This window comes from Acipenser ruthenus, chromosome 1 (genome assembly GCF_902713425.1).
Source record: "Acipenser ruthenus chromosome 1, fAciRut3.2 maternal haplotype, whole genome shotgun sequence".
NCBI classification, from domain to species: Eukaryota; Metazoa; Chordata; class Actinopteri; order Acipenseriformes; family Acipenseridae; genus Acipenser; species Acipenser ruthenus.
The window spans coordinates 76,045,627-76,063,189 of record NC_081189.1 but is presented as its reverse complement, the minus strand read 5'-3'; the positions used below and the strand labels follow the sequence as shown (position 1 = coordinate 76,063,189).

Here is a 17,563-nt window from a genome sequence, read left to right as displayed (position 1 = left end):
TGAAAGCCGCCGTCCTTCTTGGGTACTAGAAAATACCTTGAGTCGAACCCCTCTGCGTGACTCCTCGGAAGGGTGGGGGGGGGGGAGGTTCGAAAACGGAACTGCAGTGCATAACTGTTGCGCACGGTAGCAAGCACCCAGGTGTCCGAGGTGCAAGCGTGCCAGTATTGCAGCTGTTGTGCGGTGAAAGGATGGGTTTGAGGCCGCAAGCCTTCAGGGCCCCTGCTGGGGCTGCTGAGGTTGGGGCGGAGCACTCTGAGGCGGCTGCGTTCCTTGTGCGCTGTGGAAGGGCTCGGTTTCCCATCGCCGCTGTGGCCTGTAGGCAATGCCTCAAGTCTCCCAGGGGAGCCATGAGCACTGGGACCGTCCTTGTGACTGTACGCACCAGGGGGGCCTGCCAATGGCTTAATCTACCCCGCGCCAGAGCACAGGGAGGGAGCAGCACGGCCACCTGCCAAGATGCTTTGCGCTGTAAAATCTCCTCCACAGCCAGCCCAAATGTATGTCCCGGGGATATCAGGTGTGTCCAGCAACGCCGCCTTATCCTTCGGGCACCCTTACTTACAACAGCCATAGCTATCTGTGAGCCACCACCAGGCTTGCCAGGCTCCGGCCCCAGCCCCACCCTTTCATTCGCTATAGCTTTCACATATGCTAAGAAATAAATAAATAGTCGTACATACCGATCAATCATCTCCTGATCACTCGTTTTATCACCAAATGCCTCAATCATTTTGATTGGCTGCTAGAGACTGGGAAATGCTGGCAGATGTTGGTCAACGGCTTATTTTTCCACCTGAGATTGCCACCACTAACCTTCGACCAGATATTGTCTTGTGGTCTGGATCAGCACGCCTTGTTCGCCTGGTAGAGTTAACAGTGCCATGGGAGGATGCTGTAGATGAGGCGTATGAGAAGAAGAGACTGCGGTATGCTCAACTAGCCACTGAAGCGGAACAGCGAGGATGGAGAGTTCGGGTTTACCCAGTGGAAGTGGGTTGTCGAGGATTTGTGGCACACTCTACAACCCGGTTTCTCAGAGACATCGGATTCAGTGACCAAGAGTTGCGTCGCACAGTGAAGAACTTATCTGAAGCAGCAGAGAGGAGCAGCAACTGGCTGTGGTTGAGACGGAAAGATTCTGGCTGGGGATCTCAAGCACAATAGAAAGAAAGAAACGCTAATGTACAGGTAAGTAAGCTGGGCTGAGTTGAGTGGGGGACGGAGGGGGGCGATGCTGGGACGCCAGAATCACCGTCGAGCCCTCTTGAGGTGTCGTGGGCTAGTCGACGAAACACTGAGGATGGAAGGTGCCCACTTGAAAACCCCAGAGATGTACCCTACTTAGCTCAATCCAGACGGTTGTCATGCTGATGCGCTGGGGAGACCGCACTTTGGTTGATCCCCGGAGCCAGCATCGCAGCCGTTGTGTGTGCTGATGCGCGCCAGGGAGGCAAAATAAGCTGATCCCTGGAGCCAGCATTACACTTCAGCCATTAACACCAGACAGAAGGATATCTACATCATCATATGGAAGGAAACGTAAATGGATGGAGACACATATGGATCACATTAGTTTACTGTAAAGCTAAGTCTTAGTTGGTGCTTATCTTGGCGAGAGCCGAGTTCAAATCAGCATGAAGTTTTAACATCTACTCTCGTGTAATGGAAATCATTACTATAACATCTGAAAAAAGCTCTGCAAATGTCCGTGATAGTCTCCGGTCACAGCAAGCTTGTTTCCTTATGGCCGCCGTTATCCGATGCCAGGGGCAAGTATGACTATTCAGAGATACGTCCTTTTTTTTTTCGGCTCCTGTCGCTCCCACTCGGCCATTTAATGGTTCTCGGCTTTTCCCGGAGAAAAAACGACTAGAAGTCCGTTTTTTGCGTCTTTTTGATGATGTTGGACAGGGTCCGACATTGGACCAGATAGGAATAATTGCAATGTCGGACCAGGTCCGACATAGGACTGCAAAGGGTTAGAATACCCACCATGTTAGCCAGGTGGGTCACCTGCGCCTCCGCTGCATAAGCCCTCTTTAGGTGTGTCTCTGTAACCCTACACTAAGGGTTGGGGAACATAGGGTCCCTAGACAATCCACCCAGTCCCATATATATATTAATGTTTATGATTCTCTGTGGCAAAGCGCCCCGCCCCTGTGTGCATTTGTGTTCTGTGTTGTATGTTGCGTGTGTAAATGTTGGTGTATAGTCATTGGTACACGGGATATAAACGGGTCTGTGTTTTCACGTGTATTTAAAAAGTGTATATTTGTATTTAGGCACGGGATTGCACATCACGCACGTGCATTTAAAATATAATATGTGAACACGGGGTTTCACGTAATTAATTCACGTGCTGGGATTCAAGTGAATAATTAATTAGTAATTGAATCCCAGCACAACAGTATATATACAGTGCCTTGCGAAAGTATTCGGCCCCCTTGAACTTTGCGACCTTTTGCCACATTTCAGGCTTCAAACATAAATATATGAAACTGTAATTTTTTGTGAAGAATCAACAACAAGTGGGACACAATCATGAAGTGGAACAAAATTTATTGGATATTTCAAACTTTTTTAACAAATAAAAAACTGAAAAATTGGGCGTGCAAAATTATTCAGCCCCTTTACTTTCAGTGCTGCAAACTCTCTCCAGAAGTTCAGTGAGGATCTCTGAATGATCCAATGTTGACCTAAATGACTAATGATGATAAATAGAATCCACCTGTGTGTAATCAAGTCTCCGTATAAATGCACCTGCACTGTGATAGTCTCAGAGGTCCGTTTAAAGCGCAGAGAGCATCATGAAGAACAAGGAACACACCAGGCAGGTTCGAGATACTGTTGTGGAGAAGTTTAAAGCCAGATTTGGATACAAAAAGATTTCCCAAGCTTTAAACATCCCAAGGAGCACTGTGCAAGCGATAATATTGAAATGGAAGGAGTATCAGACCACTGCAAATCTACCAAGACCTGGCCGTCCCTCTAAACTTTCAGCTCATACAAGGAGAAGACTGATCAGAGATGCAGCCAAGAGGCCCATGATCACTCTGGATGAACTGCAGAGATCTACAGCTGAGGTGGGAGACTCTGTCCATAGGACAACAATCAGTCGTATACTGCACAAATCTGGCCTTTATGGAAGAGTGGCAAGAAGAAAGCCATTTCTTAAAGATATCCATAAAAAGTGTCGTTTACAGTTTGCCACAAGCCACCTGGGAGACACACCAAACATGTGGAAGAAGGTGCTCTGGTCAGATGAAACCAAAATCGAACTTTTTGGCAACAATGCAAAACGTTATGTTTGGCATAAAAGCAACACAGCTCATCACCCTGAACACACCATCCCCACTGTCAAACATGGTGGTGGCAGCATCATGGTTTGGGCCTGCTTTTCTTCAGCAGGGACAGGGAAGATGGTTAAAATTGATGGGAAGATGGATGGAGCCAAATACAGGACCATTCTGGAAGAAAACCTGATGGAGTCTGCAAAAGACCTGAGACTGGGACGGAGATTTGTCTTCCAACAAGACAATGATCCAAAACATAAAGCAAAATCTACAATGGAATGGTTCACAAATAAACATATCCAGGTGTTAGAATGGCCAAGTCAAAGTCCAGACCTGAATCCAATCGAGAATCTGTGGAAAGAACTGAAAACTGCTGTTCACAAATGCTCTCCATCCAACCTCACTGAGCTCGAGCTGTTTTGCAAGGAGGAATGGGCAAAAATTTCAGTCTCTCGATGTGCAAAACTGATAGAGACATACCCCAAGCGACTTACAGCTGTAATCGCAGCAAAAGGTGGCGCTACAAAGTATTAACTTAAGGGGGCTGAATAATTTTGCACGCCCAATTGTTCAGTTTTTTATTTGTTAAAAAGGTTTGAAATATCCAATAAATTTTGTTCCACTTCATGATTGTGTCCCACTTGTTGTTGATTCTTCACAAAAAATTACAGTTTCATATCTTTATGTTTGAAGCCTGAAATGTGGCAAAAGGTCGCAAAGTTCAAGGGGGCCGAATACTTTCGCAAGGCACTGTAGATGCACATTTTCACTCAGTGGTGGTTGGGTGTTCGGAAGAGGAGAACGGGTGAGAGAGAGAGGAGAAACTAAATAGTGTTAAATCATAATTATAAGTGTTTTGTACTCACCGTGTTTGTTTGTCTCCGTGCACCGTTTGTTAAGTGTTTAGTCGTTTTGTCTGTCTGTTTATTTTGGCGTCAAGTGCCGTGTCCTGTTTTGTGCTGTTTTCAACCCTTTTATTTGTTAATAAACGCTGAGTGCAGTCATTGCACTCAGCTCATCACAACCACTGTCTGTTTGGATTCCTTTCTGGTCTGACGCAACCCACTCTGGCCGTCTTTGTGACATTCTCACAAAAAGGAGAAACTGTATGGAGGTTGTGTTGGAGGAGAATGAGTGAGTTTGATCAGTAAGAAGTTATTTGTGAAGTTCAAGGTGTTGGTTTAAGTCTCTAGTCTAATCTAAGTATTAGTCAGTGGAGTAACCAAGTTAAGTAAAAATAGCCTGAATTGTTTGCCATATTACCCTTTGTTTTTTTTTTCCCCCATTATGGAAGTTTGTTTTTAAAAATGTGTTTTTTTTTTCTACAATGGAAAAGTGACGCATTTAATTTTTGTAACAGTGTGTGAATCACCCAGAAAAACATCAATTCCAACATAACAGGCTCTATTTCTTTGTTTTATGAACGAGTATGAAAATTCTATAAAAAAAAAAACACGTCTTGGTGCCCTTGGGTTGGATTTATGTTTAGCCTTTCTGCCCCTAGACTGCCTTGGTGCCCCTGAATCTTCACACCCAACGAAGACATTTGGGGGGGAAAAAGAAAAAAAAACAAAAAAAAACACCTAATGTCAAAAAAAATGATTTACCGAATTAACCATAACATTAAAAGGAGGCTGTGTGGTCCAGTGGTTAAAGAAAAGGGCTTGTAACCAGGAGGTCACCGGTTCAAATCCCACCTCAGCCACTGACTCATTGTGTGACCCTGAGCAAGTCACTTAACCTCCTTGTGCTCCGTCTTTCGGGTGACATGTAATTGTAAGTGACTCTGCAGCTGATGCATAGTTCACACACCCTAGTCTCTGTAAGTCGCCTTGGATAAAGGCGTCTGCTAAATAAACAAATAACATTACTTCCACACTTATTTTACAAATGTCCACTTGCCTGGTGGGTTTGGTATGCATAATCTACAATTTTGAACATAACTTATTGGCCTATAGGCATTAGTACTAGTTCAATGTAAAAATCAACCATGCATACAGTGCCTTGCATAAGTATTCACCCCCCTTGGACTTTTCCACATTTTGTAGTGTTACAACCTGGAATTAAAATGGATTTAATTAGGATTTTGTCACTGATCTACACAATAGTCCATAATGTCAAAGTGGGGGAAAAAAAAATCTATTTTTCAAAATTATTTACAAATAAAAAACTGAAAAGTCTTGATTGCATAAGTATTCACCCCCTTTGCTGTGACACTCCTAAATAAGCTCTGGTGTAACCAATTGCCTTCAGAAGTCATAGTTGAATGGAGTCCACCTGACCTGTGTGCAATTCAAGTGTCACATGTTCTCAGATTAAATACACCTGTTTCTGAAAGGCCCCAGAGTTTGTTAGAGCGCATATCTAAACAAACAGCATCATGAAGACCAAGGAGCTATCAAAACACGTCCGGGATAAAGTTCTGCAGAAGCACCAATCAGGGCTGGGTTATAAAAAAATATCCCAAACTTTGAACATCTCCCGGAGCACCATTAAATCCATTATTAAAAGGTGGAAAGAATATGGCACAACCACGACTCTGCCTAGCGTAGGCCGTCCACCAAAACTCAGTGACCAGGTAAGGAGGGCATTAGTCAGAGAAGCAACCAAGAGGCCAATGGTAACTCTGAAGGAGCTGGAGAGATCCACAGCTGAGATGGGAGAAAACGTCCATGGGACAACTATAACCCGGACGCTCCACAAAGCTGGGCTTTATGGAAGAGTGGCGAGAAGAAAGCCATTGCTGAAAAAAACCCATATCAAATCCCGTCTATTTTGCCAAAAGGCATGTGGGAGACACAAACATGTGGAAAAAGGTTCTCTGGTCTGATGAGACCAAAATTGAACTTTTTGGCCTTAGCGCAAAGCCAACACTGCTCATCAGCCTGAGAACACAATCCCCACGGTGAAGCATGGTGGTGACAGCATCATGTTATGGGGATGCTTTTCATCGGCAGGGACTGGGAAACTGGTCAGGATTGAGGGCAAGATGGATGGAGCCAAATACAGGGAAATTCTAGAGGAAAACCTGTTTGTCTGCAAGAGACCTGGGACTGGGGCAGAGGTTCACCTTCCAGCCGGACAATGACCCAAAACACACAGCCAAAGCTACACGGGAGTGGTTTAAAAAGAAGAACCTGAATGTCTTAGAATGGCCCAGTCAAAGCCCAGACCTCAATCCGATTGAGAATCTGTGGCAAGACTTGAAAATTGCTGTTCACCAACGGATCCAGATGTGCAAAGCTTGTAGAGACTTGCCCAAAAAGACTCACAGCTGTAATTGCTGCCAAAAGGTGCTTCTACCAAGTATTGAATCAGGGGGGTGAATACTTATGCAACCAACAGATGTCTTTTTTTGTTTAACTTGTGTCACAATAAAAAATATTTTGCACCGTCAAAGTGTCAAGTATGTTGTGTAAATCAAATGGTAAAAATCCCAATTAAATCCATTTTAATTCCAGGTTGTAAAACTACAAAATGTGGAAAAGTCCAAGGGGGGTGAATACTTAGAGAATGTGCCAAATACCATTAAGGTATAGCACTTTGCACCTTTAATAGGTAGTTCACACATTTACGCTTGTGCATTTAAATCCACACATCCTTAGTAATATGGATTTCTTTACTAATCTACACACTGCTTACCTTTATTGTTTTGGTCTGAAGTCTCAGGCCATTTAATGTATTGATGGCTTTTTCAGCATCTTTTGGGTCCACATAGTTCACAAATCCATACCCTAGGCTCTGCCCTGCAAACAGACAAGGAACATTTTAGACCACAGGACGTTCCGAACTTTTATAATACATTTACTGCCAGCAAATGTGGCAGAACTGGGGTTTTATTTATTAAACCACTTACAATGAGCCATCATAGTGGAAAGACGCAACTTCACTGTGGAAACCGCTTTATTTAGGACAATTTATTTCTTCCCCCCCAAAACCTCAGTAAATTGTCCACATCCAACCAAAAACATAAGGGAAGGCACTAAACGCATGCTTCATTTAAATATAACAATGCAAGGTAATCAATTAACACTCAGCCAAGGTGATACATTAAGACTTGTCACAAAAGTACTTATTGGGGCATAAAATCTAGTGTAGAAGAAAACCAATATATAATGGTGATGGTAACTTTTGCTTTTATATATGCTTCAGCTAATTTTAGTTTAAGATCTAGGAATCTGAGCAAATTAGGCCATCATTTAACCGAAGTATCTCAACCAAGATGCACGTTCCTTTTTCATAGCTGTCTGTACTCCCAAAAAATATAAACAAAATTACCAAACAAACTAAATGTACAGGGTTGAATTACATTACAACTTTACAGCGCAATACCTGAAACAGTATATCCATGTATGTATCGTTTGTATATAGCATGGAAGTCCAAATGTAACATTTTACCACTAGACCATGCAACATCTCAGTTTATGAAGCAAGCCTAATACTTCTATTAAAAACACAAGACTGAATATCCTCATTCCAAAGTGACTCAATAGGAAACTCCTTCCAAAATGTTTAATTATACATGTTCCCATGCATATCTGAAATTGATTCTTATATTGAAAAGCTAACCTAAAAATCAGCACAAAATGCACTACAAAACAAAGGAAACAAAGCTTCAAAAAGTCACAAGCACAAAATAAAATAAAAGTTAATTTGAAGGCTATTTTTCAAGTTCTAAATCTCAACAAAAAGAAAAAAAAACATTAGGTTAAATCATAACCAGGGCCAGATTAACCCATCACCGGGCCCTAGGCAAGCATATCCCTGAACAGAAAGCCACACACAAACATACACACACCTCTATACACTATAGCCTTTATAACTAGCACTCCCCACTTAGGGTTGCCACTTTTTCCAACAAACCCAGGCATATTTCTCAGTCAGCCTTCCTATAAAAACTGCAATTGGCCTATACTGTAATACAGTTTAACAATTGAGGGTTGGCGATTCCCAGTCCTTACTGCATAAATTAACAGAATGCATTATGCTACATTAAATTTTACTGAACTTCAATATGAAATCACAGAAGCATAATTTAAAAACAATTTAAATGCACAATTGCAAACTAATTATCTACCTATAATTTCAGGCCGGGGCTTGGATTTTTCCCCCTATGCCGCAGCCAATGGGAGGCGGGGGGGTGAGATTCTAAAATTGTGGGTGAACGGCAAGAGAGAAAAAAAGCACTTTCCCCATATAAAAACTATAATTATATACACACACACATTTCTTTTTTTATATATATATATATATATATATATATATATATATATATATATATATATATATATATATATAAAGCAAGCTGCTTTCAGGAGACCAAAACAGCTGTGAGACAGAGCACTCCATTGCTTTTGCCATTGCCTGCAGCAGAAAAAGGTGCTTTTTTTTTTTTTTTTTAACTCTCTACACTCATCCCTATTTCCACCTGTTTTTCACCATTTTCATTGTACACTGCACCACTGAACCTCAATATGGGGTAAAGCAAGTCCTACATAAAACTTAATCTTTACACCTGGGATATTTTTCTATTTTAACATGTTACATATTGCAAGACTATGTTCTTGTCCCAGTGCAGCGATTGGTCTGCGATGAGACCTTTAATTCAAGAATACATCTTTTGGTTTCTGCAAGGTCTACTCAATCCATCGAACAGTGGTGGACATAAATACTGCTGTTCCATCAATGAAATTAGGATGCTATCTGGGACATTACATATTTCAACAAATTAAAATACACCAGACATTTAACATATTAATGTCTTTGAAGCCATAAGTTATACAATATGCTGGGTTACATCAAGTAAGCAGTTGACTGCTCCTATTCTATATTGGGCAATTTAAAATTACCAACCATTTCACCACCCATCAACTGTACATAAAAAAAAAAACACCCAAAAGCAAATACCACCTGTTGTGTTAAATTGAGAATGTTTGAAGCCATAGATTGTACAATAGGGCTACAGCAAGTAAGCAGTTGTGCTACTTGAAAAGACATTCACTGCCTACAGGTCCAAACATATTCCTTCATCCACAGGAATTTTAAACTGCAGTTGCAGACGTTAAAATGACAAGTTATCATCTCAATATACACAAAAAAGGAGGGGATGACAATGTAAAATGGTGCCATGTTAATGTTTCATAACACTGAAGTCGCATCACTCAATTTGTGTTTGTATGTTCCATTAAGATGTTGCATGTATTTATAAATCAAGACTGAAGTTGAAGGACAACCCATTGAAACTAAGTAAAAGCTGCTGAGAATATAAGAAGTAAAATTTTACTTTAACTGAATGTAAATTCCATAGGTAAACTAAAGAGCAAATAGTATCTTTTTATAGCTTCCCCACATTGTCCAGATAAACATTTCTGAGTCAAATAAACCTAAAGAAATGCTAAGCCCGCTGTACACAGAGAGACGCAAGCCGCCCCGACTCATCTCATCTGGCCACACACAGTCTGGATGAATCGTACCAGTGTGCGTGCCCTTAAAACCAAGATTATGCAGATTTCAGTCAGGAAGTCTTCAGATTTGAAGATTAAACATGTTTAATCTTTCAGATGCAGTTTAGTATTTTTTTTTTTTTTAGGCGTTTACTAAACCAAAAGGTAAATGATCAATTAGCAGGTCACTCGTGATCTCTGCATCGTCTCATTGGTTCACAGCCAGTTACAGGATTTTTTTTTTAAAACTGGTCCGTTTTTTACGGATTAATACCCGATTTTGTATATTCAATATATTTTCCCAGTAGAATTTCCTAGGAAACACAATATTTTGATTAAAATGCTGGTTTTACTTTTACTCCGACATTGTAATAAGCAGCTCTACACTGTATATCCAGGATACAGCGCACGTTTAGACGTCAGAGGATCAAATAACTTTCAAAACGTGGTTCTCTGGTCACTTCAAACACATTATCACCCGAGTTGGCCAATCAGTCTGATTATTGTGGCAATTGCTGGGCTTAGTAACTACTAGCTTGATCCAAAACTAAACAAATACTTAAATGAAAATATATTTAGTGGATGAGAAATGGAGAGAATGTAAATCAGTATGAATATTCAAAAGAACTGTTTCAAAAAAATAACCAAAATAAATGATAAAACATTGACACTACAAATACTAAGTTAGCTAGCCAGATGTCATATTTACTTTCGCCTCCGTTCAGAGAAACATTTTCAAAAACAGGGACACGAAATAAAAGCGTATATAAATTAAACATTAAAACATTTATAAAGAGGGATATCTTAGATGTCTTTTCAGTAATTAGTTTTTTGTCTCTGTTGCAATCCGACGTGCCCTGCAGCTGCACGCATACGCACAGCAGGGTGAAAAACATTACAGAGAAAAACACACCCCGTACAAGTTATTTTTTCATAACACGAAAAAAAAAGCGACTAGTTGGTCCCAGTTCTTAGCTTTCGGAAGAGTTACAGATCAGCACTTTTGGGCTTGTAAAAAGGGAGACAGACGCTTAAAAAACGGGCGAGTGTCAATACAATTTTCCATTGAAGTCAGAAAATGGCAGAGTTAAACATGAAACAAGAAAAAAGCCACACCCACCACAGCCCTAAAGATATAAACCGAAGCACTACTCAAACCTCAATTCAGCTATTGGGTCTAGGATGACCCGTGGAGCGAGACGATAACACTTTAGCACCACATCTTCTGGCATCCCAAACAAACAAAGTGACCCTTGGATTGAATATGCAGGATCTTAGCCTTACCCTTCTCCTCCAAACATATTCTTGCCCCTCAACAATAGACAAGTGTCACCACATCAGGAAGTGTTTTTATACAGCTCTTGGTTACTCCTTGTTTTTGGTCAGCAATTGCCTAAATGCAAGGCAAAATCCTTGCATCACATAATATAGTTTGCACCCGCTTTGTAACCGGATGCTGCCCAATTCCATGCTGCTCTTCATTTTGAATGCATTTCAATATAAAATTAATGGATTAATGATGACAAAGTGCAAATTTGATAGCGAGTGCAGAACGCCAGGTGAACACTATTCTTTACATAGGCTGCATTTTTAGCGACCTGTAAAAATCAGACTTTACGGCAGCATTATGGGGGTTTTGCACCCGCAAATCACTTTGCTTTTATCCTTACAAATCACCCTGAAAGTCTGACAGCTGTTAACCTTAACCCTTTCCGGTCCAATGTCGGACCCTGTCCGACATCAAAAAGACGCAAAAAAAGATTGTTTTTTCTCCGGAAAAAGCCGAGAACACGGACATAAACAAACAAGATAGCTGCTTCCACATCCAGCGCTCAAAAAATATCAGACATTGGCAGAGCTTTTTTTAGATGTTGTAGTAATAAAATAACGACTTGGATCACATTATTGAGGAGTTTGGTGATAAAACGAGTGATCAAGAGATGATTTATCGGTATGTACTATTAAGAGTTATTTGAAAAATAGCAAACGGGGGGGGGGGGGGGGGGGGGGGGAGTGGGGGCTGGAGATGCAGCACCGAGTGTCCTGTTGATATGCAGTGCCTTTTAAACCGGTTTTACTGTAAAAAAAAAAAAAAAAAAAAAAAAAAAAAAAAAAACTTAAACAGCGCGTCTAAAATAAACTGCGCGTGTGAAAATAAATTGGACCCGACGCGCCTGAGAGGTGCTGAATAAAAATGGACCGCAAAGGGTTAAATGTCTACCACAGGCACTGCCATCATTGAATGATGAGGATACATAATCCCAAGTGCCTCTCTCTACACTGAGGGAGATTCCTGGTAATTTTGCTCAGTATAATTACACTAAGCAACTGATGATCTTCTTGTACTTGGACATGAGTACACACACATGGATCTACACATGCACAGTAAATCAGCGTTATTTTTTCCAACAAAATGCATTGACAAATTACAAAACAGGTGCTGCAACTTAATTGGGAAAACAACAACTTCTATATATTACCCCATTAATATTTTGAAATTAAAATAAATACAAAATGAAAAACAGAAAAAGGCAGAATTGGTCTGGTCTTAACCAAGTTCAACAAATAAATATTTTACAATTTATTTCACATAAAGAATAAGGTCTTTTCAATATTACTTATGTTATTGGGGTCAGTCTGTTAGCCTAATATAGATTTAGCAATTTTATCAACCAGTTTATGCATCCAACAGTGTAGTCAGTCACTGAAAAGTTAAATCAAAATGAAGGAACAGCAAAAATCAGATTTCCAATAGACTACATTTATTTAAAGTAGAAATTAGCCATGGACTTACAATATACAGGTTTACAACAGATTTAAAAAGCTTAAACTTTAAATTGCATGCAAATTATGGCATTTTGCTCAGTAAAATCTAATGTTTTGCTTCACTAACTTCTCAGAACACCAGTGCAGTAAAACTGTTCTCGTAACATATCCTACACACCCTTGGTCAATCCTAACCTTTGGCCAAACACACCCATTGACACAGTGCTTAATTTGTTCCTATCCCTTACTGGTCCTTTTAAAAGTTTAAATGTCAACTACAGGGGTAGTATACAAAATATTGGTTTGGTTGATATAACATCTAACCATTTTGATCATTCACCAGTTCTATCTAGCTAACAAAAGCTGGCATAACAGAATTTAGCAGCAGCCCTTTTATTTTTGCTACCAATCTTTACTTTTAAAACGGTTAGAAGGCAAACTAAATGTGATCACAATTGTCCTAGAGTAAGACAAAAGCTAGGTTTCCAGAAAGTAACACCACCCCTTAAGTTTGTCAAATGCAACTTGGATTCACAAAAATAGTTGTGTCTAGAAGCACCAAAATGTAATAATTCTAACCACCAGGGAGCCGCGTGCAGAATTGGAAACGGACAGCGGGGGGAAAAAGACTGGAGATGTATAAATTCCAGAGATATAAAAACATTCTGATGTGGGAATACATTAAATTTGATGTAAAATGTTTATCCGTAGGAGAATTGAGGTGCAGAATGTTGCTTTGGTTTATACATTTCTTCTTAGGGGGGCTGCATGAATGCATTTTGGAAAAGGGCAACCACAAGTTAAGGATTTCACAGATGTGCTTGAACTGTACTGCAATATTTGGAATCTATTTACTAGCAAATTGGGTTTATTACATAGAGACAGCTCTGCAAATGTTATGTACAAAGAAAAAAACACATTTAAAATGGTTTTCAAGTGTTGTACTATGAGTTTTGTTTACTCAAGTTAAATTTATTTGTTGCTGTTCCCAGCAGATTAGACATTACCGATTATTTGATTTGGCGCAAAGTAGACAGATTTCCATAATTCATTAAAAGAGGTCAAGAGACATCCAGGAGTAGAAGAATCTATGACTACTACTTTCTACGCCAAATTAAGATAACTGCCTACACTGCATTTGTCTTGACACACAAGAACTTCCAGGGTTTTATAGCCACCGCAGCTTGTTTAACCCTACCTCAGCGTCAGGGGTGCAAATAAACCCCAGCGTGTTTAAAACAAACGTTTCTGGCAAAACATGCATTTCGCATACCGCAATCATAACTGCTGCTTACTGGCAAAACAGAGTTGAGAGAGCTGTAGGATATAGAAACGGTGAAACTGTGTATCGCTTATTTAATATACTTTAGGCTACCACATGCAACTCCTGTTTACTTGTAGAATAGTGTGCAGAGTGTGGCAGGAGCCCTATTTAGTCAATATCCAATCTTTCCAATGTGTACAATACACAAGTTTGCAGCACTATGTGATTATTGCATTATTTACATTACTCTGCTTAGTACCACCTGTTTTTTTCCACAAAACTTTGTATGTCAAATTTACAAGTACAATACAGGATTAGTATTTTATGTGTTTGTGGCATTTATATAAAAAAAAAAAGGACATTTACTGTTGATAGAACAGGTTTATTTTTGTAAATACTTAACAAGCTTAGCACATTAACAATGTTTATTCAATAAATTGTTTAAATATAAAACCAGTTGTGTGTTTGTGGGGTGCATTTGTACCACCTTCTGAGCAAGCCCAAATACAGGTGGGGAAAAAGGTATCCCTACACAAACATCAAAAGACCATATCCCCCCGCCCCCCCATTTTATTTAGGACATGTGTAAATAGTCACAAAAAGTAGGGAAGCAAAGGGTTAAAGATTACAGATGTGCCAGGAAGATGAGAAATACAAGATGGAAACCACACAAGATAAACCCCAAATAAAAAAGTACCTGTTATTTTGTCTCGTACTAGTTTACACGACTCGATTTCACCAATGCTCCCAAACAAACTCTTCAGTTCCTCTTGTGTCATGTTTTGAGGCAGGTAGTTGACTATCAAGTTAGTTTTACTGTCCTCTATGCTTCCCGATTCCACTGGTGATGAACAGTTGTTTGCAATAGTGGGACCATTAGTCGTGTTGCAGCTGGGTCCATTGGACAGCTGTGTTTCCATGGCAGCAATCACCTGCTATTAAAACAAAAATAAAAAAAGTTTGACTTGCAGTATAATGCCAGATTAAATTTTGTATTACAATAAAAAGGTGTTGCCGCTCCAAACTACAATTAAAATGTCTCCCAGTAATGCATGGCTATAATAGGAAAAATGGTAGTTTAGAAAAGATCTGGACCAAATGTACTTACTCATATCAAGTGTGAATACTACTAGGCCCAATTAAAACAAGATGGATTCTCATAGCTAACATTCTCAATTCAAGTAAAGGGATATTGCAGCAGTTGGTCAATTTACCTTGGATCCTATAGTTAATGTTTAAAAGGCAGGTTAGTAATATCTCCGGGTTTGAAACATTTAAACCAAATCCATATTAAAATGCAGTGTTAAAGAGAGTCTTGGAGATTTTAGGTGCACCAATATGCAGGCCAAAAAGATGTGTCAAGCTCATTGAACTAACTCGAGAGCAGCCACCAGGGCAAACAGCAAGCTAGCCCCGACTGCAAGATTACTAATGATTTCGCTTCCAGCAACCTTCTCCGGATTTAAGACAAACTTTTTGCCTTAGGAGCCAGTGGCTCTGAAACAAACACAAATTGGTCGCAAAACCCAATTGCTGGTGCACTTCAGGAGGAAGTTAGTTGCCATCATATTTCAACTGCTTAAAAATACAACTTGCCAAGAAACCTAAGTGATACTAAAACAGTAAATCTTTGGCTCAAGAGATATCAGCTCATCTAAAACTAGGGAACCTGCTGCCCAATTAAATCATTCTTAAAACTCCTCCTGACGATAAACAATCTAACCAAATCCATTATATCTGGGATAGTTGCGGTTGCTAAAAGATGCAACAGACCACAAACAAAGTCCTGTTGACAACTATTTTCACACCCTATGATTTCGCTGGCGAAAGACAACTTTGGTTTATTGGAGTTCACAAAGAACTTTTCAGCTTGAGATGGTAACCTTTTCACTTCCTTTGTTTAGAGATTTTTGTTGCATTACAAAATTAAGTTTGCAGGGCATTTTGTATGGCATGTCTACCACATTGAATATATTTTACAGTGATGTCCCTGGAACTATATAAACCCTAATGCATACATGTATAGACTATTGTTCCACTTATTTAGCTTGCATACAAAGGATGCAAATGTAATAGGCTATATGCTGCACTTCTCATAAAAACGGCAAACATAAGAGGTGCTTACAACAGTGGCACACTAAAAACGAGACATTAGTAATTCCAGCTAATAGCACAATAACCAAAAGTAAGTATGCACACTGCAATATTTGTATGCAATTTAAGGATAGAGAAGCACCATATGTTAAATGCTGGCAGGGGTGCCGTTTAGATACAGTACACCTTCACTATAATGAGCCTGTTGGGGTCCAAACCTTTTGTTCATTATATTAAGGGGTTCATTATGGCAAAAAGGACAAATCAAAATGAACACTGTTGGCGTTAATGAGATGAGAAGTACAATTACATGTACCTGTTAGTGTCATGTATGCAGTATTCTCCCTTTGCGTTGTCCTATTTGTTAAAGAACTTAAAACGCAGTACAAAAAGCAAAAATCCCAAAATTGAAGCTGAGCTTTTATTCAATATCTGACATGAATCGTTTCACAGTGCACCAAATCTTAATCCAACATGCAAGAATCCCAAACTGAGTTTATTTCCAAATTAAGCAGACATGAGAAGTTTGACATGAAAGTTCAGACCCAAGTTATTTTTCTTGAATCAAATTTTGCTTTGCCGCATGGTTGCTGAACAAGCCAAAAAATAGAGCGCTTTTTGACAACCTATATTCACGACATACACCTTCGCTACTCCTTTTTTTTTCAAACGATCAATATAGTGACCATAATGACTTTCATTTCAGGAGGCAGTTACACAGCACATGTTTTAAGGCAAGAGCTGACTTCACTACAGAGGCAGCATCACATGCATACAGACTGGGATTGACAGTGTGTTTAGTAACTCTTATTTGGGGTCCAGGTTCGTTATAGCCAGAAGGTTCATTATAATGAAGGCCATTATAGTGAGGGTGTACTGTAGTACAGTATAGCAGCAAGAATGGTTAAACTTTCTAGAAATTAGCAGGATCAGGTAAAGACAACAAACAAAAATCACACTTAACTGCACATTTACTTTCTAGTCCAGGTGGCAGAAATTATATTCTTAGCCAGCATTCAAGTGAACAGCTGCAGTAGCCTATGTGCTGGTAAATTACAGCATTTCCGATCTAGGAGAACCATCTGTTCTGAATGGATTCCTAATGCTAATATGCAAGATTGTAGATTAATTAGAGAATCATCACCAGTGTTCATATTTCTTTACCTCCCCCGCCAAAAATACAGTGCTCATTTATCAAACTTTGAGTAACAACCTACTCATATTAAAAATCTACACAACTGTACAGAATACCAACACGCCAAATGAAAGTTGTAATGCATTATTAATAAAGTACCATTTTGTACTGGGGTGGAGAGAGATGGCGGGCGAGAGAGAGAGAAGGGGAGAGAAAATGCAGAGTTTATTACTAAAACATACAAATGTTCAGCATGGCCTAAACTAAGTTATGATCTAAAAATTAGCCTACAGAAGAAGAAAAATCCCACAGACCCCAGTCCAAGGCTCTGCTGCCCACGAACCACTTCTAAGTAGAGAAGCCACATCACACAGTCTGACTGCCATGTTAGTTTGGAGTTGCCGTCTGCAATATGGACACAAAAAAGTACCGTATGTTAGATTGACAAAATAATACAACAATCAATTTACAGTCATATCTTATTTCACAGCACGTCCATGCAGTTTGGCTAACTCAATACAAGGCAATTCTAATTGAGTACTTTCACTTTAAAAATACAGTATGT

General features: G+C 39.8%; 1 protein-coding gene across 12 annotated transcripts in view; it reads right to left on the bottom strand.

Moving 5' to 3' along the window:
* Positions 1–17,563, bottom strand: part of LOC117420917 (ELAV-like protein 2) — a 76,236-nt gene that overhangs the window by 12,627 nt on the left and 46,046 nt on the right. For 6 of the 12 annotated variants that reach the window (XM_059029906.1, XM_059029925.1, XM_059029928.1 and 3 more), the window contains 3 exons: positions 17,313–17,403; positions 14,467–14,704; positions 6,939–7,042 (listed from right to left, as the gene is read on the bottom strand). In XM_059029906.1, coding sequence (XP_058885889.1) covers positions 6,939–7,042; positions 14,467–14,704; positions 17,313–17,403 — 433 coding nt within the window. The remainder of the gene's footprint in view (positions 1–6,938; positions 7,043–14,466; positions 14,705–17,312; positions 17,404–17,563) is intronic. The other 6 variants (XM_059029938.1, XM_059029940.1, XM_059029931.1 and 3 more) reach the window with 2 other exon arrangements.